This window comes from Mytilus edulis, chromosome 1, assembly GCF_963676685.1.
Source record: "Mytilus edulis chromosome 1, xbMytEdul2.2, whole genome shotgun sequence".
NCBI lineage: Eukaryota > Metazoa > Mollusca > Bivalvia > Mytilida > Mytilidae > Mytilus > Mytilus edulis.
This window is the reverse complement of record NC_092344.1, coordinates 113,553,450-113,580,252: the sequence shown is the minus strand read 5'-3', so window position 1 is coordinate 113,580,252 and position 26,803 is coordinate 113,553,450. Positions and strand designations below refer to the sequence as shown.

At 34.2% G+C, this 26,803-nt stretch overlaps 1 protein-coding gene across 1 annotated transcript; it reads right to left on the bottom strand.

Moving 5' to 3' along the window:
• Positions 1-1,637: 1,637 nt before the first annotated feature.
• LOC139500364 (NACHT and WD repeat domain-containing protein 2-like) lies at positions 1,638-16,248 on the bottom strand. The gene is made up of 7 exons (XM_071289109.1): positions 15,901-16,248; positions 13,736-13,824; positions 10,877-10,996; positions 9,786-9,998; positions 9,398-9,542; positions 7,752-8,326; positions 1,638-6,206 (listed from the first exon to the last, which is right to left on the bottom strand). The coding sequence occupies exons 1-7, from the start codon at positions 16,022-16,024 to the stop codon at positions 2,232-2,234; spliced, it is 5,241 nt and encodes a 1,746-aa protein (XP_071145210.1). The 5' UTR covers positions 16,025-16,248; the 3' UTR covers positions 1,638-2,231.
• Positions 16,249-26,803: the final 10,555 nt, after the last annotated feature.

Sequence of the window (26,803 nt, the reverse complement as noted above, 5' to 3'; positions counted from 1 at the left end):
TTGACACATTTTGTTAGATTCTAAGTGAATAGTGAGATTCATTCATCAGGTTTCGGAATTACCACGAGAAGATAAAATAACAACATACGATGCATAGAGACATGTATACAGGTTTCTACATAAGGATATGTTTACAATCATACTCTAGATTCGTGATTTAAGTATTAAGATTATATTGCAGCGACATCGAATTTTAGAAAAAGAGTACAAAGGAAACAAAATATTTAGGGAAAGACATCGTCCGTAATATAAAAGAGTAAAATGTGAAAAAATAAAAAAAAATAAGGCAACCACATGTTATTGACGCTCACCACAAACATCTTCATAGAGTTCACTATCATATTCACAGATTGAACATTTCAAACATGTTGAATATTTCGAGTTTTCTCGTTAGAATTGTTTACATTTTGTCATTTCGGGATCTTCTACAGCTGTCTATGCGGTAATGGCTTTGTTCATTGTTGAAGGCCATACGTTTGTCATTTCGGGGTCTTTTACAGCTGTCTATGCGGTAATGGCTTTGTTCATTGTTGAAGGCCATACGTTGACCCATAGATGTTAATTTCTGTATCTCTTGAGGATAGAGATTTTTTTGTATCATTGGCAATCATACCACGTATTCTTTTTTATGCCCCACCTACGATAGTAGAAGGGCATTTTGTTTTCTGGTCTGTGCGTCCGTTCGTTCGTCCCGCTTCAGGTTAAAGTTTTTGGTCAAGGTAGTTTTTGATGAAGTTGAAGTCCAATCAACTTGAAACTCAGTACACATGTGCCCTATGATATGTGTTTAACTTTGTCAGATGATGAAAAATTAATATTTTTATTCAAAAATGAAAATGTTTGTAGTTCTGTTGCCAAAACCTGTTATGTTTTATTGCGACTAAATAGTATCTTATACTGTTAAATATCATTGTTATTTTTATTATGTACATGTATCAGGTTTTATCATTGAATGTGCATGGTGATATTGCACTTTTATGTTTTGTGTAAATAACAAAACTATGTTTTAATTCTGTTGTTTTATAATTGTATATAACAGTCTCTCATAAGCCTTCGGCTGCTGACTGCTCTATGGTCGGGTTGTTGTCGCTTTGACACATTCCCCATTTCCTTTCTCAATGTTATCTCATAGTTCTTTTAAGAATAGCACTTGCATTCTAAATTTTTATATTGTGTACTTGATATTATATTGTGTTTATACTTGTATTTATGTGGTGAGACTTTAATAAACTATTGAATCTGAAACTGAATCTATGATCTTTCTAATTTTAATGCCAAATTAGTGTTTTGACCCCAATTTCACGGTTCACTGAACATAGAAAATGACAGTGCGAACTTCAGGTTAAAGTTTTTGGTCAAGGTAGTTTTTGATGAAGTTGAAGTCCAATCAACTTGAAACTTATATGATCTTTCTAATTTAAATGCCAAATTAGAATTGTTACCCTAATTTCATGGTCCACTGAACACAGAAAATGATAGTACGAGTGGGGCATCTGTGTACTATGGACACATTCTTGTTTTATATATATCAAAAGGCAATGGACTGGATTCATTGGTTTAATTGAGTTGTTGGGATGTTGTCTCATTGACGTACACTTTTTATTTTCTTGTATTCACATCAAAGAATAGAACTATTCTTACAGTTACGTAGTTTTAATAATAAATATACAAATATCACAGACTTTGGCTTCTAACAATTGTATATTAAGAGCACTTGTTTGGTAGTTTAAATACAACAATGAATATAGACTGGACCATAAAGCGACGTTTCCGAAATATACGAAACATTTCAACCTATATTTTCCTGTTTTTACAAATAAATATTTCATCTTACTTATATATAAGAAAGCGAGTTTTAAATTGCCAGACCACTGTATCTTCGGCTATGCATCTTGAATAATAAAAGGGCAATTAGCTTTCATGAAATAGGATGTTAAATATACTGTATATAATGTATGCATTGTCTCAACATATTCTGTAAGGCAAATGCACGTGATTGCAGTGATCTATTTCGTTAAAAAGCCAATGATATATAAAAAGGCTGCTTTAAAAAAAAATATTATATCAATTATAAAATTGGAACAGACCAAACAGTAATTATTAAGCATGTTGAGCAATGCAAGTCCCTATGTAAAGTAGTATACATTAATATGTGGCATGAATGCCGTATGCATAAAATACAAGCAAAGAAAACCGAAGTTTCTGAACATAAAATAAGACTAGACTATGAATTACATAACAGAACATGTTTTTGAGTTTGCATTAAGGTACAAAAGTGTATCAGAGCTCGGCCTAACTACTGGCATGTGTTCGACTTTGTTCAAGAGTATTCTTTCTTTGGGTCCATTGCTCATTGCAGATGGTGGTCGAGACAGATTTGCTTCACTTGACACTTTATCCCACGATCGGGACATACGCCCATCCATTTCACCGCTATTTTCAACTTGCCTACTGCCTAGATGTTGGACGATTGATTCGGGATCATCTGCTTCCGGGTCAATAATGACGTATGAGGCTATGGTTCCGTCTTCACATCCGGCAATTAGAGTTCTCTCATTTGGACATAATTTTAACTTGCACAATCGGGAATGAACGTCGCATGCAGCGATTAACTTTCCATCACGCACACGCACTACAAGCAGTTTTGTGCTATCACAATAAACAATGACGTCACCATTTAATGCCGTTAAGCATGGCATAACGCCAATATCTGTAAGTCGGCCAATATAGTCTTGTTGCCCTATGTCGAATATATTTGACAGATCGTCGAGGCAAAATGAAAAGTCGTCCGCAAAAAGAATGCCCCTATCAACTCTTGGTTCATTCGGCATGAATGGGTAACAAATGCTTATCAAAGACCCACTGCAGATGTCAAGAATCAGAAATCCGCGACCCATTCCGGATTCACTTGCGTAATAATTTTTGTTGATATCATCACTTGATTCGTAAAGTACTGCAATCGTATATGGATTGTTCTTGCAAGGCATTAACTTTAGTATTGACCCGATATTGACAGAACCTTCGAAACTTTCCGGTGTAAAATACGCAACCTTCATATCTTCTTCCATTGAAAATGTACAGATGGTTGGGGTATCATACGCTGCTTTTGTCTGTATGTGGTCCTGTGCTGTAAGAACTACTAAATATTTGTCATCATAGGTCAAAAACGGTTTGTCGAGGACGAATTTCAAAGCCAACGGATGAACGTATTCGTGGAAAGCGTCTCCGATGAATCTAAACATGGTGACGGAGTAGGGAGCTTGATATTTCATATTTTCTTGAGACACAAACAAAATGTATGATTCTTGGTGTGGAGATATACAAAACCCGACGGCATTTCCAAACTCCTTAATAATTTGTCTTTCTGACATATCCCACAGTTTGTTCGAAATATCTTTCTTCTTGGTTGATGTAGATACCAGGGCGTAACTTCCGGTTGGAGTGATAGCAAAATCCTTTACGTTGCTATCATGTGTGAGTAAATCCAACATGACACCACTGCACATGTCGATTACACCTATTTCGTCGCTATTTTTGCATACAACATATGCAATGGAGTTGTCGGAAGTGACTTGGACGTCAACTATTGGTCCTGATAACTTGTCAAGCATATCTACCTGGTTTACGGCATCACCTATATTCCAAACTTGTATCTCGTTAGAGTGATCCAGCTGCGTTACGACGTGACTACTCTTTTGACAAACCATAAGCCTTGCAATGATACCGACTGGTGCTTGTATTGTAGTGATAAGATTGCTTGTTGATATCTGCCAAAGATAAATGTTTCTAAATATTGTACCAATAACAAATTTGCCGTCTCTTGAAAATTCTGCTTGTTTATAGCTCAGTTCTACAATATTCCTCTTTGGCAGTTTGAATTCTTTTGGGACATCCTTTGGTCGAGGAAACCTTGCAATAACCTTTTCATTTGAACGTCCATACACCACAATGTTCTCTAGACCTCTTACAAGCACCATCTCGTCATTTGGTGAAATGCACAGATTTTGAAGTCTGTCGTTAGGCATGTCTTCATCTAGTACTGTTTTGTACACCATTTCAACCGACCCACGATGCAAATGAATGATGGTCAGTTTCGTTTCCGATTCATTGCACAGATAAGCTCTGCATCCATCTTTGGTAAAGGCCATTGAGACTGGTCGATAAGCTATTGCTAGGGTATAAATATGTTCGAGTGAGTACACGTCGTATGATAGAAGAAACTCATTAGAATTGCAGAACACAAACTGACCATCATTCGAGATCCTACACATGTCCGAACGTCCATCTAGACAAATGATCTGTAAGAAGTGGCAAGACTCTATGTCAGCTATGCACAGGTAACTTACATCGGTAGTTACTAACACACACAGTCTGTCATTGGTCAGACAAATGTCGCTTATCTTGTATTTCTCCTTTGGTTTCACATCGATGTTATTAAGTACGATTAACTGACCAATGAACTCTCCCGTTTCAGATTTGTGAACTTTAATGGCCTTTTCGGTCACATGGTCTACAATGAGAAATTTTGCACCGTCAGGCGTAACATAAAGCGCGCCATTTGATGTAAAAATGTTCTTCTTGGTTTCACCTGTGATCATGTCAAATACATTAATGTATGGAGAATCCCTGTGCTTTGACAGAAGAAATCGTTCATCTTTCATAAAACGGAAGTAATCAGACGGAACTTCGGTGCTAAATGTAAACTGAAGAGAGCTTCCAGGAACTTGCAAGTAAGAAAAATTTGGCACCATTGCACAGTGTTTTAACCCGGCCGTATCACACTGATATACTAAAGCTTTAATGTTAGGAAGAGTTTTGTAGTATGGTAGGAGATGCCCAGATATCTCAGGTGCCATATTATTGATATCGGTCTCGATTGTAGCTTCGGCAACACGCAAAGCTTCTTCAACTAAATGAGCCTCCACACCTGGGTTTAAAGCAAAGTCTGCAAAAATATGCTGAAGTGACAAAGCTTTCGTTTTGCTATATATCCATTCATAATTAAACAAAATCAGTTTATTAAGTTCATCAAATCTCTCTGCTTTATACAAATTTCTAGGTACCTGGTCGTACATCCTGCGATTAAATCTTACTGGACTGTTATCAAGTTGAAAAGTCAAAGGTTGTTCCGGTACAAAACGTTCGCTGTTGGTTCCAGACGCTTTAATCACCGCGCTGCGTTCATTTGACATTGGCGAAATGGGTTTGGGTTTATTTGCCCATGTTCCAAGGAAATAATCGGCTAGCAACGAGTGAACGGTTTTCACTATGCTTTCATCTTTCATATATCGTTCTCGAATGACGTCCGCAAACTGGTCATGCCGCCAATAGTAAAATGTTACACCATTTGTTACCCTCTCTAGAAGGAACCTATTGATTACTTCCTTTAAACGCAACCATTTTATAAACGGTATACGTCTTGTTGGTGGATGGTGCGTGACATAAATAGAATTTAGAACATCGTCATCCATTGAAAGAACATCTTCCATTTCCAGATCACCTAATCCCGTCATTGATGCCACCAGATAGCACATTGCGCGGGAAACTAACGTGGTTCCATGATCCGTTTCTAATTCATCGAACAATCTATTTATTGCATCAACAGTATTTTCTGGAAAAATAACGTTTTCCATCGTTTCAGTGGATTTCAAGTGACGAGCTTTCTCAGCACAAAGACTAATGTAAAGAAGACATGGATGTTTTGAAAATGCACTTTGAAATGCCATTTTCTGTTGATCAGTTAGTTTCCGTCCATAGCGAAACAGAAAAAAGTCAAGTGTAAGTACGCATGATTCAAGATCTAAATCTCGGAGTTCAATGAATGAAGATTCATTTGTAACGACGTCTTTCTTCAGTTTCTCCAGAATTTTGTTAGAAACCGGATCAGTTGTTAAAATTATTTTAACATTTGTTGGCAATTGTCCAGGTAGCCATGACAACAAGTGAGCGTTGTAGTCCTTTGAAATCTGCTCTATTCCATCCAATAATAGTATCAACAGTTTGTCATCTGGAATGTTCTTCAATAAATTGTGGAACAGGTTTTGTTGGTCTTTGAAATCTTTTGGAATTTCGTTATTCTCTTTCCCCAACGCAACTAAGATCTGTGTACAAAGACTGCTTAGCAACTGTTTGATATCAGAACTCCTAGACGTATATCCAACATATCGTACAACAGTTATTGCATTCTTGTTGAACACTTCTGGTATCTAAAAACAGAAAACAAGAATGGAATTTGAACACACCATTATGTAAAATTGTTGACTGTTATTAATTCATTTCAATTTTTAGAAGCATACATACATTGCTTATAAAATGTTTTTTTTTCAATGTTCGATTAACGTCCGTCCATTGGCAAATGTCTCATGTATATTCGGGGCGATGTGTTTGTTTGTGAATAACTTACAAACTTTCTAACTCATCCTAATCACACGATATTGATAGTCTAGTGGTACTATACAAAATTGTGATTTATCGTGATACATCCATGCATATATTAATTTACAGTACATGTAGAATAGTTACCTTTTCCAATAGAATCAAAGTATAAAATGATATATTTGGTTTTGAAATGGGGTTTTCTCTCTCTTCGCCTAATGCATTTTAACTGTTGTTATAATGTAACATGTTCGGAATCACGAAATACTTAGTAAAAATGAGTCTATATATTAAAATGTGATAAAAACATAATGTAAAGGTAGAAGACGTGTTTTTCAACAGACTGTCGGCATCCCAATGAGAACAAACTGTGCCCCTCTACTTGCCGACTCGTTTCTTTATTATTATGAGGCCGACTTCATGCAGGAACTTCTTAGGAAGGAAGATAAGAAGTTAGCAATATCCTTTAACTCTACTTTCCGCTATATAGATGACGTTCTTTCACTAAACAATTCAAAATTTGGTGACTATGTGGAACGCATCTATCCCATCGAATTGGAGATAAAGGATACTACAGATACAGTTAAGTCGGCTTCATATCTTGACTTACATCTAGAAATTGACAATGAGGGTTGGTTGAAAACAAAACTTTACGACAAAAGAGATGATTTCAGATTTCCAATTGTGAACTTTCCATTTCTAAGTAGCAACATTCCAGCAGCACCTGCATACGGGGTATATATCTCCCAATTGATACGATATTCCCGTGCTTGCATTTCCTATCATGATTTTCTTGATAGAGGGTTACTGCTCACAAGGAAGCTTTTAAACCAAGAGTTCCAAATGGTGAAGTTGAAATCATCCCGTCGTAAATTTTACGGACGCCATCACGAGTTGGTTGACCGTTATGGAATAACCGTTTCACAAATGATATCGGATATGTTCCTTACGTCGTAACTACAATCCCCTTCCCTTTCATGGATGTGACCTACCGAATTAGACTATTTACCGGATTTGTAATCACATAAGCAACACGACGGGTGCCACATGTGGAGCAGGATCTGCTTACCCTTCCGGAGCACCTGAGATCACCCCTAGTTTTTGGTGGGGTTCGTGTTGTTTATTCTTTAGTTTTCTATGTTGTGTCATGTGTACTATTGTTTTTCTGTTTGTCTTTTTCATTTTTAGCCATGGTGTTGTCAGTTTGTTTTAGATTTATGAGTTTGACTGTCCCTTTGGTATCTTTCGTCCCTCTTCTAGAACTACTTATCCTTTTTAAACACGATTCAATACATGATTACTTGTAATACCTGTAAACAATTGCCATGGATGCACATTACTTTACTTATTGCTATATTTATCTGGTTATTACTGACCTCAACACACAACTTTGAAATCAGTGTACTTTTCCCTGATCCTGAGGCACCATGGATGACAATGGGATGGTTGTAATTATTTTGGAGGTAGTTTTGCAAGGCAACTAATTCTTCAGCTCGGACACAGAAATCATCAGCCAAATCACGGCATCGCATGAGATGACTTAACGCCTCTTCACATATTTCTGGTTCTACGTCTACTGGTAGTTTGGAAGCCTCGTTGTCAATAAGAGTTATCAATTTGTTTTTGAAATTATCACAGAATGATTTCAGATAATCTTTGTGTAGTTCTGGGCTGATGACATCATCATATCTCCACAAAACGTCGAATGACGTTGTGTTGTTTTCTGATACTAGATTTCTGAGTCTGTTTGCCATTTTACTGAGTAGATGACTGGATACTGTATCCGTTTCATACTCTTCGGTCTTATCGTTGTATAATATCTCGGTAAATATAGGTGCTTTAGGGTCATCTATATAGTTTGTCAAATCTACAATTTTTCGTAGAAGAACAACACCAAGAGAAGATGGACAGCTGCTTTCTTCAATTCCGATCTGTGTTTGATTTTCAAATTCTAAAATATCAAAACAGTACATTGAGACATTAATAAATCCAATACAATCAACATTTCTAATTAAGATGAAACTGCTTACTATTTCAATTTCACAAGTATAATATACACGTTTCTTTACTAAGAATCATTTGATGTGGTATACCAATTAACCCTCTATAACAATAAAATTTCCATATACTTTTACACCTTTTTAAAATTTTCAACATAATGTACTGTAAATACCCATTTAAAACCAAGGAAACTAAAAGTGTACCCTAAATCTCACTTTATTCATATGCTGCACTTAATAAGGGTGAAAAATAGAGAAGATGGGTATGAACCATGCATTTAGACACTAAACCTTAAAGGACAAACGTAGGCAATTTCGTTCTAGAAATAAGTAATTTGGAACAAAAGTACATATCTTGCCACCAATAATTTTCGTAAGTATAACAATGTTCTTCCGTATCCTTAAGCATTAAAGATGGAGACGTTACAAAGGAAGCAATCAAAACCAATAGTCGGAAGAACCAAGAGAACTCCATGGCTAAAAATAGTACAGACACAGAGGAAAACAAAACGGTAAACAAAACACTTCTCAGACAGATAAATACATGAACAAAATATAGAGGTAAACGCAAGTGCACCAAAAGGGATAGACAGTTCCTGTTCCACAAGTAAAACCCACATGTTGTTCATTGTAAGTATACATATTCGGTGATAAGTCACGTTTGGTGATGGAATTAGGACAGGAGCTCTTTTAACAACAACAAAATCTTACTATAAAAAAAGAAAAAGATTGTAAAATATGCTCAAATGACTTACAAGTGTTTACGTAAGGAAATTAATAGAGGTCAACCAAATCATAATTTCAATGTAATGGTATAGAACAACTGCCCATCAAAGACGAGAAGAAATAAATAAACGATCAAACTAGAACGTAATTATAATTCAACACACAAATTAGATTACTCTCAGTAAAAGTTCAACCAATTATTTTAAAATTAGTAACTATATAAAGCAATAACTATCCTATATGTAACATGAATCCCTTCACAACTACTAAGGAGATTACCCTAATCTGATACATACCTGACATAGTGTACTTTTGTTTTGTATCTGAGTCAATTAGACCTTCGAGGTAACAAAATTCTGCTCCTTTATTCAACAATCTTTTCATCTCAGTTTCAGTTTCTTTCCATTCTTGATCAGCTTTTTTCTGCTTCTCCTTGTCGTTCTTTAAAAAAATATATAAAAGCATTAAAATAGATAATCTCATAGATATAGCTAAAAACTAATTAAATCCCAGATATTTAGGTTGATTGAAAAAGAAATTCTAAAATAATCAATTACTCTTTTTCAAAATACAAGTTTAAAACATCTCCAGCTGCAAATAAAATCAACATAAGTTGCATAAAGGGACATATTTCCTGACATTTAGAAACACATGATTGTCGAACAACGATCTGTTAATGCTTACTGATATTATGTCCGGAATGACTGAAGCGACATCTTGTAACATAAAGACTGGAGCAATAGAGTTGTTGTCCTTTATGTACCACTTATCCAGTATTGGTGCTGCCCTTGTTTCTCTACCTTTGTGTTTATGGAGTACCATTCTAATAAGGTCATATTCCTCAGCCGGGATTGACGTCTGCAAGACTTTGTTGCCATATCTCTGACCAATTATTGCCTGAAAAAAAGGGTATTTTGTCAAAAAGAAATACTCTTATACTGTAATTATTCATTTATATAAAATGTTTTGGTATTGCACTAGCCTACTGGACGTGTAAACACGAAAAAATCAATTTATATCAGTAGACATATTCTGTCTTTACGAAAATGTTTCAAACCTGTAAACATTTGGTAATTTGATACACAATTTGTTCTCACTTGCATGTTTGGACATATCTCGAATTCCTTAATTGTAATGTAATAGATTGTTTAGTTGTTTTAAAATTTTGGCATGCCACAAAACCAGGTTCAACCCACCATTTTTTTCTTTAAAAATGTCCTGTACCAAGTCAGGAATATGGCCATTGTTATATTATAGTTCGTTTCTGTGTGTGTTATAATTTAACGTTGCGTCGTTTGTTTTCTCTTATTTTTGAGTGTAAATTGACATTACGATAAGACGTGTCACGGTACTTGTCTATCCCAAATTCATGTATTTGGTTTTGATGTTATATTTGTTATTCTCGTGGGATTTTGTCTGATGCTTGGTCCGTTTCTGTGTGTGTTAGTTACATTGTAGTGTTGTGTCGTTGTTCTCCTCTTATATTTATGCGTTTCCGTCAGTTTTAGTTTGTTACCCCGATTTTGTTTTTTGTCCATGGATTTATGAGTTTGAACAGCGGTATACTACTGTTGCCTTTATTTACATTTCTCATCATTATGATATGAGGGTGATATGTGTGTCATATTTAAATAAAACTTCTACAATAAGGATATAGATACCATAAATTGGTAAAAACGTTTAATATATTTATAACATGTGCTATGTGTAGCTCTAAATGCTTCAATGCGATTAAATAAATGAACAAAACAAACTAAATATATACGGCTACTAACAACAAAAGTGGGTCCAGCGGTATATCTTTGGCATCGTCTTATTTCACGAAGTTTGAAGTCTGTAAGGCTTTGGTCTGCATGCAAACTATCTGTCGGTAGTCCCCAGTCCAGATCCACAATCTAAAACATAAAGGAATAACATGATTTTTTTGACATAATACTAGTATTTCAACTTTCAACTTGTATACACATATTCATAAACAAAAATATATATTTACATATAAACTGTATCCGTCAGTCAAGACCAACAAAACAATGTTTAGCCGTCGAAAACTATTTCTTTAAAGTTTTACTACAAATGTATATGAAAGACAAGAAATTCTGAAGACATGGTGACAATCGAAGCAATTATAATGTAAAGGAAAGGAAACAATTAAAACGGCTGCAACAAATGATTCCCTCACAGCATACTTCACGATTTTAATAAATTAAAACTGAACAATGGAACTTGACTGGCCCTTTATTTGGATTCTAAAGCGGAAAATATAGGATTAAAACATAAGATTCTAGTGAAAAAAAAATAATGATACAACATGAGCATTGTATCTTGTCAAAACCATTAGTTATACCTATATACCATTGACAACGTTTTATTACCACAGAAAGTGTATATGAAATTGTTACATCGTTGTAAGCACCAACTCATGTGTGCACCTTAATTTTTATGTTATCATCAGAACATTGTTCTGACCCTATTGAGACTTTAAATAGTATGTATATATCCAAAATCAAACACGACTTGCGTTTCATGATTGGAATCTTTTAAAAATTATATACTATACCTCTTTCCCTCTTAACAAATTGGGACGAATAAATCTCTATAGATAACCGGGAAAAAAGCAATGAATCAAGCAGATATATATATACTGTGGGTGTTAAGCGACTTCAAATCAATCAACCGACACATTACATACACGTACCTAAATCTAGTCCTTTCGAAGTTATAGCAGTTACATCCTCTTTTATATCAATACTTGTATTTCAAATGTGTATAAAACATTTAAGATTTATTATGAGTTTAACTTTATTTATAGATTTAACTGATTTTCGTAGATTTTGAACTATAGATAACGTTGGTGCAGTATTTGTTTTAAACTCTGTAATGAATTAAATTTAAAATGAAGAAGAAGAAAAAAGGCGACAGGTCATAAAGATATCTATTTATTGAATTTTAATTGTTTTACGTGTGTGAATTACAAATTTAAAAATCCACCGCATGAAAAGATTTATACAAGACGACAATGCTGTTAAGGGTGAAGAGAAAACATGCTGCGACGTTTCTTACTATATCCATATATAAAGACAGTTTCTAAATCAGTACGTTTTGTGCTCAATTAATTTGATAATGGGGTTTCCATAGAAAATCCATCAAACTTCAGCTTAATAAATGCTTCAACTTGTTTCTTTGGTAAATGGAAAGACGTATGGTTCTCAGAGTGCAATTAAGAGACAATCAACGTTGTTATTCTCGAGCTAATTTCATCTTTGTGCGTCTAAATAAGACAGCAAGCCGATGAACACATAAAAAAGTTTTCATTAAAACCTTCGTGCGTCATGATGCTGTTGATTCTTTTAAACAAATTTTCCTGATTTTAAGAACCATATGCTAAAATGTCAGACACGGAATGCTGTGCATGGTTTACTGCTTATAATTCTCATCTTGTTGGTTGAGAGCAGACCACTTACAGAGTAAACAAAACAAAGACTAGCATCTTGTTTGTAAATAGATAGAAATATAAGGAAGCGACAAAAATCATATATACATGTACATGTATATTACATTTAGGAGTTTTTACAAATACACATTTTTGGTCTTAAAACCCCCATGAAACTGTATTTTAGTGGGGTTTTTTTCTACTGTGGGAGACAAACCCCAAGAATTTTTTTTAAAAAGAGAACAAATAATGGTGATTCAGTACGTAGAAATGTGGTAAGCCTTAAAGAAGTGAGTTAGGTGTATAACTGTAGGGAATGGCTGCTTTGAAGACGACAACATGTATTGATGGATGCATTGATAAAACTATTTTGATTGTAAATTGATTAACATCCAAAAGCAAATATGCTATGTGTTTTCAGACTGGTTTATATATACAAATCAAACAAATAATTTAGATTGCAATGGTTCTCCTTGGGGTCCACAAGGGTGCAATGTGCGGAAAATGTAATGACACAAAATATATTCACTCACGGATCCTACAAAAAAAGGGGGTCTTATAAGTGTCGTAACAATAAATAAAATGTAACATTGTAAGCTCCATTCGAGTTATACCCAACTTGGCGTCCTTTTCGTCTTAAAGTTCCCCTTTAGGAGGGTGTAACTGACTAGAGAATTCCATCTGTCAGGACACTTCTATACTCTAGTTATCCTTGAAGGTTTCCGCCTTCATCGAAGCAGAAATAATATGTGTGTCATGAGGAAAATGTATCCATGATATGTCTTTTATTTCAAAATCAATTTTGGTGAGCTTTAAAATGGTTGAAAATGTTCTACATAGAGACATTTATTGATCGTATGATATTGACTGACGTCTATTCACCATATGTCTATAAATTTGAATTCATATTTTGTTCTTTGCTGGCATATTGCGATCATATTAAAGGGGTATCACCAAAACTGATTTTGAAACAAGTCATAATTTTTTATATTATCGATACTTTTGACTTCTTCTGCTGATCATACTCTTTCAAGAGATAAATTATAATACTTGTAAAGAAATTATTTTGTTTATTCTTAATTAACTAATTTTAAGATCTTAGATAGAAACTCCTCTATTAGCCGTCTTAAAATGACTCGAATGCTTAATAGTATTATAATTAAGTATTTTGACCTAATATTTACACCTTAATCCTGTATGTTACCTGGAATTCTAATCCGTATTTCTGTCTACAATACTGTCGTAACTGAGGGTAGACTTCTCTAACTAATGTATTCCTCTCTGTCACTGTGTCTGTCAAGGAGAGAGATAATGAACAATTTAAAACTATGCATGTAACTTACTGAATAACCAGTTACTTTCTTCAAGAGGGGTAAAAGATATCAGAGGGACATTCAAACTCATAAATAGAAAATAAACTGACAACGCCATGGCTATATAAGAAAAAACAAACAGACAAATATTAGTACACAAGACACAACAGACAAAAACTAGAGACTAGGTAACACGAACCCCATCAAAAATTGTGATCTCAGTCTTAGGTGGACTCAGTCTCAAATATGACTGACTGTAAAAAGGCCTACAATATTATTGTTTATTGGTGTTTAACGCCACGTAGTCATATTGACTAATTTGGATATATTTGCAATAAAGATATATTGGAATACCATGGTTGTAAAAATAAAGAGTTAAAGGGTACGGATTTGCGTTAGTGTGTTTTTGTTTGTGCAGTTTACCAGTAGGATCTACGGTTCATATAGACAATAATCCGTGAAGATTTGCATCGGCAATAAATTCAAGTTATTAACCAACGTGAATGGGTTGTTTAACTTGATATAGTACCTATTTTGTAATGAAAGTCACAAACACAACTAAATTAAAATGTCCATGCATTAATATCGACACTATATCAATATGGAATCTTAAATTTTCAAAGCAATTCAACTATAAAACTGAACTCGGTCGGTCAAAAGTATCAAGCAAACTTAAGGTAAACTCGATTAAAGTTTTCATGAGAAAGTTTTAAATTTGAAGTTCAAATATACCTTTTAATATTAATGTTTATTCAAGTTTATTGCTTTTTGAAATTTGGAACTTTATGTTCTGTATTGACAGAGTGCCAAATTGTTTAGTTTAAAACATTAATTTGAATTTTCTTTATTTAAATTTAAAGGGACCTAGTAAGACACTGTTGACAACACACATCGTCCTACCATGCTTATGTTTCATTTATTTTCCTATATACACACTACAATTGAAGTGGTAAATTTCGATAGTTGATTTATTATTAAATCATTATTAAGCCTGTAATGGTCTTGATTCAAGTGAAATTCAAATGTGGACCTTAGACCCAATGTATAGATATATACATATTTTCCACATCTTGAATACAATTGCGAATGCAAAAGTTTTATTTTGATTCGGTTCAGTCACGTATAACAATACAAACATAAGCTCGAAGCATTTTTTCCCAAAATATTAATAACATAATATACATATTGACATTAAAACACCCCTTTTATTCCTATCTGCATCTATAATATTTTGCCAACTATAAAATGAGGTCAAATTACTAGTGTTTACTATTCTAAAGTTTATGACTTGTTATACTTTAGTATAAAAATGTTTAAAAAAAAGGAGGATAATAAAGTACATGGCTAAGATTAGCTCTGAAAAATCATTCCTATATAGTGCTGAATATTTAATATATATCAATACTCCCTGCGCAAAGAATAATGACAAAATGTGTTCTCAGTGCAATCAATGTATTTACTGCAAATAGTATGAAATTCAAAACAGTGTAGCTGTGGCCATTGATTGACACATTAAAATCATTCATTGACTGGGACAATTTAGGTGAACGTTTGTATGTAACGACCAATGCTCACTATGTACTTTTTAAAGACACTTAAACTATGGGGTCACCAAAGGTTCTCAACACCTAAATAAAGTAATTCGAAAAATTAATCAGAAATAACACGATATTTTGATTTATATCAATTATATAAATCAAAACACAAAGGTTATTCCTGATTAATTTTTCGAATTATTTTATAATTAAAGGCGTTAAGAAACCTTTGTTGACCCCACAGTTTAAATGTCTATCGTAGGTACGTCATGAACAGTGGTTGTTACAGACAAACGTTCACGTAAATTGTCCCAGTCAATGGATGATTTTGATGGGTCAATCAATGGCCACAGCTACACTGTTTTGAATTTCATACTATTAATATCTAGTTTCCCTAGCAGCATGTCATCGAGCATGTCATAGATTTTATATTACATTATCTTTCAATAAAAATCGTTAAATATTGACAGAAAAATGCATTGATAAAAACAAGATTGCATTAAACATCAGGGTCAGCTTACCTTGTCCTGTAGAGGCCAGAAAAACTCGAACAACTTTTGGTGGGATGTTTGGAATCTCATATCCTCGTAAATGTCCTGACAAGATCGCCTTCACCGGAAGGTGTCCTCCGTTAGTAGTTGCCATTTTGAATGAGCACCCCTTATGTTTAGGGGTTCCTGAAATTACAGCTAGCACTCCCTTTCAGTCATCGAGAAAACTTGATGTCAGAAAATAAAAAAATAAAGCTTTCAAAACCCCATGTTTGTGTGAAATTACATCAACACGAGTATGTCAACGACTCGTTAGGGCATGGATCAACGGTTGCCAAGGACGCTTTGAATCGAATTTAAATGTCTCAGGTAGAAGGCTATTTTACCTGTCCTAATCAACCGAGAGATTCTATAAAATATACTTTCGGTGTGATTTGAATTTTAACCATAAAAATATCACGTAAATGACTTAATGCTTCCTTATTTAATGGAAAAATATAGATTTATATTTTAAATAACTTTTTTTTTAAATTTAAATATATTTTGTATACTGCATATTGATTAATGTAATCTTTATCATTTCTGTCATCCGATTTAATTCTTTAAATTTGTTAGATATTGATCGATATTTCTATTTCCAGATTTTTAAAAGGATTAGTATAAAACGTCATGCATAACTCAGCTACATGTAATACAAGAAGTAAATGGTAGAATTACATAAGTTTAATTTCCGTTTCACCTTCATTACTCCAAATATAAGTAATTAAAAAGGCACAACTAAATTGGCATGATCTATTACCGACTAATTATAATGACTATAAAGAATCGCTAATTATATCACGTTAATGACCGAGACTTTTCAGAAAAACAATCAATCTGTATTGGGGAAAACTAATCTTTTCTATTTAGTTACAGTTGTTAAGTTTGTGCATGTACCTCACTTGGATACCATTTCCCTGTAGAAAAGTATAAACAAATTCGTGATTTTGTACGGAAATAGTTCCATTTGACGTCGCCCAGAAGTAAACTGCAATGTGTTGATTTGGTATGTGGTATGTGTCATACGGAACTCTTGCGTATTTTACAGTTAAGACGTTGAATTAATTTTGTATTTGCGCCAGACTCGCGTTTCGTCTACAAAAAACTCACCAGTGATGCTCGAATAACTAAAATGCGTGAAAAAGGCCAAATAAAGTACGAAGTTGAAGAGAATTGAGGACCAAAAATTCCTAAACGTTTTGCCAAATACAGCCAAGGTTATCTATTCCTGACATAGAAAACTTAAGCCTTATATTTTTTCAAAAATTAAAATAATTGTAAACAGTTAATTTAAGTACAGTAGTTCGTGTACTGTATCAATAGCCTGTCAACACTAGGCGCGGATCCAGCCATTTCTAAAAGGGGTCCAACATATGCAAGTCATATAAAAGGGGAGGGGGTTAAACCATACACAATCATAATTGTCAATCAAAAAAGAGGAGGTTCCAAACAACTGAAACTCCGCTGGAACCGCCACTGAACACCGATGATATAAACAAGAATATGCGGTATGACTACCAATGAGACAACTTTTCACAAGAGACCAAATAACACAGAGAATAACTATGGAAAGCCAACAAATAACAACTATTATAGTTTACCGTACGGCTTCAACAATTTTTAAAGCTCATTCCGCATAGTATGCTACAAAAAGCCCCGAAATGACAAATGTAAAACAATAAATTATTCACTAGATGAAACTAACGGCCTAACTTATGTACAAAATAATGAACAAATAACAAATATGTAACACAGCAACAAACGAAAACCACAGGATTACAGGCTCCTGATTCGGGACAGGCACATATATCATGTGGCAGGATTAAACATGTTAGCGGATGCCCAACCCTCCCATAACCTACGACAGTGGTGTAACAGTATACAACATAAGAACAAACTATAAAAATCAGTTGAAAAAGGCTGAACTCAACAGAGATACAAATAGAAATACACAAAACTGACGCGGAAGGGTACATCCCAACAACAAAAAGACACTAAGTACAGATTTGAGAGTACTCGCAGTTACTGAAAGCTAGTTCAAAGCCAATAACAACTAATAAAATATAAACATAATCAGACTAATTTTATCATACATTCGATGGATCTTTAAAATATAAAGACGTCATAAACATGACATTGTGCAACGCCATTATACATGTATCGACAGATTGTAGAGCCATGAATGTGCATATGTTTATAACAATGATATTAATTTACTGATAACAAAATCAATAGTGATACAAATAAAAACAATATTCAAACATCTTATTACAATGTTAAATAGGTTACAGGGGCGGATCCATGATTTAAGAAAGGGGTCGAAATTGTTTTAAGATCGCCAAATTTTTTTGGGACTCTTTAGAAACATAAAATAAGTGTAAAATGCACATTTTAAACGGTTCCTAATGTGAGCATGTATATTTTATAGTTGCTGTAAAGTGTAAGGGTTGGACATTTTTGATGCTGTATTCTCCCTATTAATTGTCTATCATAAAATGATAGTATGGATCCAAAGCTATGTACTGCTATATTACATTTGGCACTTGTCAGTAAATAATAGACATGGAAAATTCTCGTTTGTTGTATGTTAAGTTAGAATAACCTCAAAGATTTCTTTTTGTAAACCAGATATACGCCGGGCTATTCAATGAAATTTACGATACGACCGACACGATTTAAGAAAGACAAACAAGTACTTTTTATCCAAATCTTTTGTTGAGATGTTTCATCCAACCAAATTAAGGGAATTGAGGGGTTCCAAATTAACCAAAAAGGTGGACAAGATTATTGTTTTCAATCCAGATACGGCCTGAATTTTTGTTTTTAAAAGGCAAAAACCAGAGTCAGATGTTTTCTTTCAAATATATATCTCGCACTGCCTTTTCAAACAAATGGTTCGTTCCTTAGACTTTAAATTTATCTAGAGCTTATACTGACTGGGGATCATCATTCAGCTATGTTATTTCTAGTTAAAATAGGCTGGGGCGTTTGGGGTTACACATGTTTTCGTAGTTTACCGTACGGCTTCAACAATTTTTAAAGCTCATTCCGCATAGTATGCTACAAAAAGCCCCGAAATGACAAATGTAAAACAATAAATTATTCACTAGATGAAACTAACGGCCTAACTTATGTACAAAATAATGAACAAATAACAAATATGTAACACAGCAACAAACGAAAACCACAGGATTACAGGCTCCTGATTCGGGACAGGCACATATATCATGTGGCAGGATTAAACATGTTAGCGGATGCCCAACCCTCCCATAACCTACGACAGTGGTGTTACAGAATACAACATAAGAACAAACTATAAAAATCAGTTGAAAAAGGCTTAACTCAACAGATAGATACAAATAGAAATACACAAAACTGACGCGGAAGGGTACATCCCAACAACAAAAAGACACTAAGTACAGATTTGAGAGTACTCGCAGTTACTGAAAGCTAGTTCAAAGCCAATAACAACTAATAAAATATAAACATAATCAGACTAATTTTATCATACATTCGATGGATCTTTAAAATATAAAGACGTCATAAACATGACATTGTGCAACGCCATTATACATGTATCGACAGATTGTAGAGCCATGAATGTGCATATGTTTATAACAATGATATTAATTTACTGATAACAAAATCAATAGTGATACAAATAAAAACAATATTCAAACATCTTATTACAATGTTAAATAGGTTACAGGGGCGGATCCATGATTTAAGAAAGGGGTCGAAATTGTTTTAAGATCGCCAAATTTTTTTGGGACTCTTTAGAAACATAAAATAAGTGTAAAATGCACATTTTAAACGGTTCCTAATGTGAGCATGTATATTTTATAGTTGCTGTAAAGTGTAAGGGTTGGACATTTTTGATGCTGTATTCTCCCTATTAATTGTCTATCATAAAATGATAGTATGGATCCAAAGCTATGTACTGCTATATTACATTTGGCACTTGTCAGTAAATAATAGACATGGAAAATTCTCGTTTGTTGTATGTTAAGTTAGAATAACCTCAAAGATTTCTTTTTGTAAACCAGATATACGCCGGGCTATTCAATGAAATTTACGATACGACCGACACGATTTAAGAAAGACAAACAAGTACTTTTTATCCAAATCTTTTGTTGAGATGTTTCATCCAACCAAATTAAGGGAATTGAGGGGTTCCAAATTAACCAAAAAGGTGGACAAGATTATTGTTTTCAATCCAGATACGGCCTGAATTTTTGTTTTTAAAAGGCAAAAACCAGAGTCAGATGTTTTCTTTCAAATATATATCTCGCACTGCCTTTTCAAACAAATGGTTCGTTCCTTAGACTTTAAATTTATCTAGAGCTTATACTGACTGGGGATCATCATTCAGCTATGTTATTTCTAGTTAAAATAGGCTGGGGCGTTTGGGGTTACACATGTTTTCGTAGTTTACCGTACGGCTTCAACAATTTTTAAAGCTCATTCCGCATAGTATGCTACAAAAAGCCCCGAAATGACAAATGTAAAACAATAAATTATTCACTAGATGAAACTAACGGCCTAACTTATGTACAAAATAATGAACAAATAACAAATATGTAACACAGCAACAAACGAAAACCACAGGATTACAGGCTCCTGATTCGGGACAGGCACATATATCATGTGGCAGGATTAAACATGTTAGCGGATGCCCAACCCTCCCATAACCTACGACAGTGGTGTTACAGAATACAACATAAGAACAAACTATAAAAATCAGTTGAAAAAGGCTTAACTCAACAGATAGATACAAATAGAAATACACAAAACTGACGCGGAAGGGTACATCCCAACAACAAAAAGACACTAAGTACAGATTTGAGAGTACTCGCAGTTACTGAAAGCTAGTTCAAAGCCAATAACAACTAATAAAATATAAACATAATCAGACTAATTTTATCATACATTCGATGGATCTTTAAAATATAAAGACGTCATAAACATGACATTGTGCAACGCCATTATACATGTATCGACAGATTGTAGAGCCATGAATGTGCATATGTTTATAACAATGATATTAATTTACTGATAACAAAATCAATAGTGATACAAATAAAAACAATATTCAAACATCTTATTACAATGTTAAATAGGTTACAGGGGCGGATCCATGATTTAAGAAAGGGGTCGAAATTGTTTTAAGATCGCCAAATTTTTTTGGGACTCTTTAGAAACATAAAATAAGTGTAAAATGCACATTTTAAACGGTTCCTAATGTGAGCATGTATATTTTATAGTTGCTGTAAAGTGTAAGGGTTGGACATTTTTGATGCTGTATTCTCCCTATTAATTGTCTATCATAAAATGATAGTATGGATCCAAAGCTATGTACTGCTATATTACATTTGGCACTTGTCAGTAAATAATAGACATGGAAAATTCTCGTTTGTTGTATGTTAAGTTAGAATAACCTCAAAGATTTCTTTTTGTAAACCAGATATACGCCGGGCTATTCAATGAAATTTACGATACGACCGACACGATTTAAGAAAGACAAACAAGTACTTTTTATCCAAATCTTTTGTTGAGATGTTTCATCCAACCAAATTAAGGGAATTGAGGGGTTCCAAATTAACCAAAAAGGTGGACAAGATTATTGTTTTCAATCCAGATACGGCCTGAATTTTTGTTTTTAAAAGGCAAAAACCAGAGTCAGATGTTTTCTTTCAAATATATATCTCGCACTGCCTTTTCAAACAAATGGTTCGTTCCTTAGACTTTAAATTTATCTAGAGCTTATACTGACTGGGGATCATCATTCAGCTATGTTATTTCTAGTTAAAATAGGCTGGGGCGTTTGGGGTTACACATGTTTTCGTAGTTTACCGTACGGCTTCAACAATTTTTAAAGCTCATTCCGCATAGTATGCTACAAAAAGCCCCGAAATGACAAATGTAAAACAATAAATTATTCACTAGATGAAACTAACGGCCTAACTTATGTACAAAATAATGAACAAATAACAAATATGTAACACAGCAACAAACGAAAACCACAGGATTACAGGCTCCTGATTCGGGACAGGCACATATATCATGTGGCAGGATTAAACATGTTAGCGGATGCCCAACCCTCCCATAACCTACGACAGTGGTGTTACAGAATACAACATAAGAACAAACTATAAAAATCAGTTGAAAAAGGCTTAACTCAACAGATAGATACAAATAGAAATACACAAAACTGACGCGGAAGGGTACATCCCAACAACAAAAAGACACTAAGTACAGATTTGAGAGTACTCGCAGTTACTGAAAGCTAGTTCAAAGCCAATAACAACTAATAAAATATAAACATAATCAGACTAATTTTATCATACATTCGATGGATCTTTAAAATATAAAGACGTCATAAACATGACATTGTGCAACGCCATTATACATGTATCGACAGATTGTAGAGCCATGAATGTGCATATGTTTATAACAATGATATTAATTTACTGATAACAAAATCAATAGTGATACAAATAAAAACAATATTCAAACATCTTATTACAATGTTAAATAGGTTACAGGGGCGGATCCATGATTTAAGAAAGGGGTCGAAATTGTTTTAAGATCGCCAAATTTTTTTGGGACTCTTTAGAAACATAAAATAAGTGTAAAATGCACATTTTAAACGGTTCCTAATGTGAGCATGTATATTTTATAGTTGCTGTAAAGTGTAAGGGTTGGACATTTTTGATGCTGTATTCTCCCTATTAATTGTCTATCATAAAATGATAGTATGGATCCAAAGCTATGTACTGCTATATTACATTTGGCACTTGTCAGTAAATAATAGACATGGAAAATTCTCGTTTGTTGTATGTTAAGTTAGAATAACCTCAAAGATTTCTTTTTGTAAACCAGATATACGCCGGGCTATTCAATGAAATTTACGATACGACCGACACGATTTAAGAAAGACAAACAAGTACTTTTTATCCAAATCTTTTGTTGAGATGTTTCATCCAACCAAATTAAGGGAATTGAGGGGTTCCAAATTAACCAAAAAGGTGGACAAGATTATTGTTTTCAATCCAGATACGGCCTGAATTTTTGTTTTTAAAAGGCAAAAACCAGAGTCAGATGTTTTCTTTCAAATATATATCTCGCACTGCCTTTTCAAACAAATGGTTCGTTCCTTAGACTTTAAATTTATCTAGAGCTTATACTGACTGGGGATCATCATTCAGCTATGTTATTTCTAGTTAAAATAGGCTGGGGCGTTTGGGGTTACACATGTTTTCGTAGTTTACCGTACGGCTTCAACAATTTTTAAAGCTCATTCCGCATAGTATGCTACAAAAAGCCCCGAAATGACAAATGTAAAACAATAAATTATTCACTAGATGAAACTAACGGCCTAACTTATGTACAAAATAATGAACAAATAACAAATATGTAACACAGCAACAAACGAAAACCACAGGATTACAGGCTCCTGATTCGGGACAGGCACATATATCATGTGGCAGGATTAAACATGTTAGCGGATGCCCAACCCTCCCATAACCTACGACAGTGGTGTTACAGAATACAACATAAGAACAAACTATAAAAATCAGTTGAAAAAGGCTTAACTCAACAGATAGATACAAATAGAAATACACAAAACTGACGCGGAAGGGTACATCCCAACAACAAAAAGACACTAAGTACAGATTTGAGAGTACTCGCAGTTACTGAAAGCTAGTTCAAAGCCAATAACAACTAATAAAATATAAACATAATCAGACTAATTTTATCATACATTCGATGGATCTTTAAAATATAAAGACGTCATAAACATGACATTGTGCAACGCCATTATACATGTATCGACAGATTGTAGAGCCATGAATGTGCATATGTTTATAACAATGATATTAATTTACTGATAACAAAATCAATAGTGATACAAATAAAAACAATATTCAAACATCTTATTACAATGTTAAATAGGTTACAGGGGCGGATCCATGATTTAAGAAAGGGGTCGAAATTGTTTTAAGATCGCCAAATTTTTTTGGGACTCTTTAGAAACATAAAATAAGTGTAAAATGCACATTTTAAACGGTTCCTAATGTGAGCATGTATATTTTATAGTTGCTGTAAAGTGTAAGGGTTGGACATTTTTGATGCTGTATTCTCCCTATTAATTGTCTATCATAAAATGATAGTATGGATCCAAAGCTATGTACTGCTATATTACATTTGGCACTTGTCAGTAAATAATAGACATGGAAAATTCTCGTTTGTTGTATGTTAAGTTAGAATAACCTCAAAGATTTCTTTTTGTAAACCAGATATACGCCGGGCTATTCAATGAAATTTACGATACGACCGACACGATTTAAGAAAGACAAACAAGTACTTTTTATCCAAATCTTTTGTTGAGATGTTTCATCCAACCAAATTAAGGGAATTGAGGGGTTCCAAATTAACCAAAAAGGTGGACAAGATTATTGTTTTCAATCCAGATACGGCCTGAATTTTTGTTTTTAAAAGGCAAAAACCAGAGTCAGATGTTTTCTTTCAAATATATATCTCGCACTGCCTTTTCAAACAAATGGTTCGTTCCTTAGACTTTAAATTTATCTAGAGCTTATACTGACTGGGGATCATCATTCAGCTATGTTATTTCTAGTTAAAATAGGCTGGGGCGTTTGGGGTTACACATGTTTTCGTAGGTAAACAATATTGCTGTGGAACTTTTTATCATGAAAGTGTAAAAGAGTATAACTTTCTGTCTCGTGGAATTGTGAAATAGAAGTCAATACGTTCTTGCTCAATCCTGTTTCGCTTTGACGATGTCATGATTGTCATCCTCAGTCTATCCATGTGTAACTGTAATTTGAATTTCAAAATGACTGAGCGACGTTTTTACGGCGAACTGGTCAACTCCACCATAGCGAATCACATGAGTTTGGCATAATCAGTAAATAACATATCATTATAAGTAAAGAATTGTCGCATAAAAAATAAATACACGGGAAATGGCAAAGTTCTCGAAGTCTTGTCTGATTAATCAATTTACAAAAAAAAAGGTCCAAACAAAAGAGGGGGGGGGGCGTACGCCCTCTACGCCCCTCGGGATCCGCCACTGGGTTACCTTTCAGAATGAGTTTATCTAAAGGATCGATAAGTTTACCAGGATCGTTTCTAAATGTCTGTAGACAGTAAATAACATCTCCGTTATAATGAGGGTGTGCTATCTCGTTTGAAATAAAGTTTATTTCTATGGAAGAATTTAGAAAAGATTTTAAGTAATTTGTGCTATAATAATCCTTTACTGAATAATTAACCACTAATACATATATTAGACCGGTGTGTTCGACTCTAATCTCAATTGATCAAGATTGTCAGTTTTCCTCTCGAAGTACATGTACGTCTATATACGTACAAAATGTATATAATCAAAGTACGTAAGTATTGAACATCAGATAACCACAAGTTCTGGTGGATGATCATAAGCACTTGTATCAGAAAAATAAACATCTCTATCACCGAAAGTTTATAGATAAGGAACCTAAATATATTTTTTTCCTTTGGCATTTTCGATTGTGGATTAAGAAATAATTCATGAAGCTACAGATTTGTTGGAAATTTAAACATGGCCTGGTGCTCTTGAATTGTATATCTAAGCAGTTTATGCCAGAGTTTAAAAGCCGTTTGTTTTTGGTGATCGTGTGCTGTTTGGTTGCGGTCTCGTTTATGTATATCTATCTATACTTTTTTCGATCGAAATTAAGATTTTATCAAAATTTACATTTTAAAAATAAATTTCAATCTTTGAGTTTCTCCTGAAAATGTATAATGCGAGGTTCACACATTGCCGATTATTGCTTCCGTTTTAGATCAGACAGCGATACGACACGAAAAGTGAAAAAGTCGGATTAGTATCCTCAATTATCTGGAATGTCCTATTATTGTCTGAACGCAGTCGTTTTAGTTCGTAACAGATTCCTACTGGACGGGAAGGGTCCGAATAGTTCGGCAAAGCACCCCGACAGATAGGTGCGTCCCGTAACATTCGGGGAAACTCAGCCGATTTTGTCTGGTCGGATTACATTCGTGCCTATGTCGTGACAGATTCTGCTGTATCGGATAGAATTCCTAACAATGTTCTGTGTATTCGGGACGGTGTTCTGTGGAACGGGAATGATCTGGAGAAATTTTTCATTGCTGTTTTTCTGCCGATTGAGTCCAGATTGCATCCAGATCTTGTCGATTGCGAACCGTTTTTGCCGAAACCGTTCCGAAACAGTCCCGTTATTAATTCTAAATTCGTCAATGATACCCACGTCAGAGTCCCGACAATTACAGAATACAATACGACTGAGACCAGACAAAGCCGTTTGCAATGCGATAGAGCGGACCGTGATAGGATTACGTTCCGACAGTACCCGATCATCCCGAGTATGCCGACAGTTTTCAAACGGATAACTTCCGTCAGCGTCGTTCAATGTCTTGTCACTATCTGATCTCTGTCGGATTACATTCGGTAGAATCGGGACGCAGTCGTGACAGACTCGGTCGAATTTTACCTGGCGAAACATACAAATCGGATTAGAAGCGGAGTTAGAACGGGATTATCGGGATAAATTCACTTGGAAACGGTTGAATATCGACGCTTCCTGAACAATATTCGATTCTTGTCGTGATTAAATTTTTTTTTTTACAAATTTTAATTAAAGTTTGAATTTCCATCCACGATTCATAGGATCTTGATCAGACTTTTAATAAATTTTAATCGGGAATGGTCCTGTCAAGGACGCAGTAAAAATCGTGAATGTGTGACCCCAGCTTAAGATCATTGCTATTAGAAACCACAATTAATTATATCAGAAGTTAAGCTATGTGTTGTCTTTCGAAAACTAATACAATCATTTTGTTAAGT

Bases quoted from the DNA above. Each gene is read 5' to 3' on its own strand.
- LOC139500364 (XM_071289109.1), bottom strand. From the start codon at position 16,024: ATGGCAACTACTAACGGAGGACACCTTCCGGTGAAGGCGATCTTGTCA. The intron at 13,825-15,900 runs GTAAGCTGACCC...TCTCCTTGACAG, and splicing joins TCTGGCCTCTACAGGACAAG to ACACAGTGACAGAGAGGAAT. The intron at 9,543-9,785 runs GTAAGCATTAAC...ATTTTTTTAAAG, and splicing joins TCATTCCGGACATAATATCA to AACGACAAGGAGAAGCAGAA.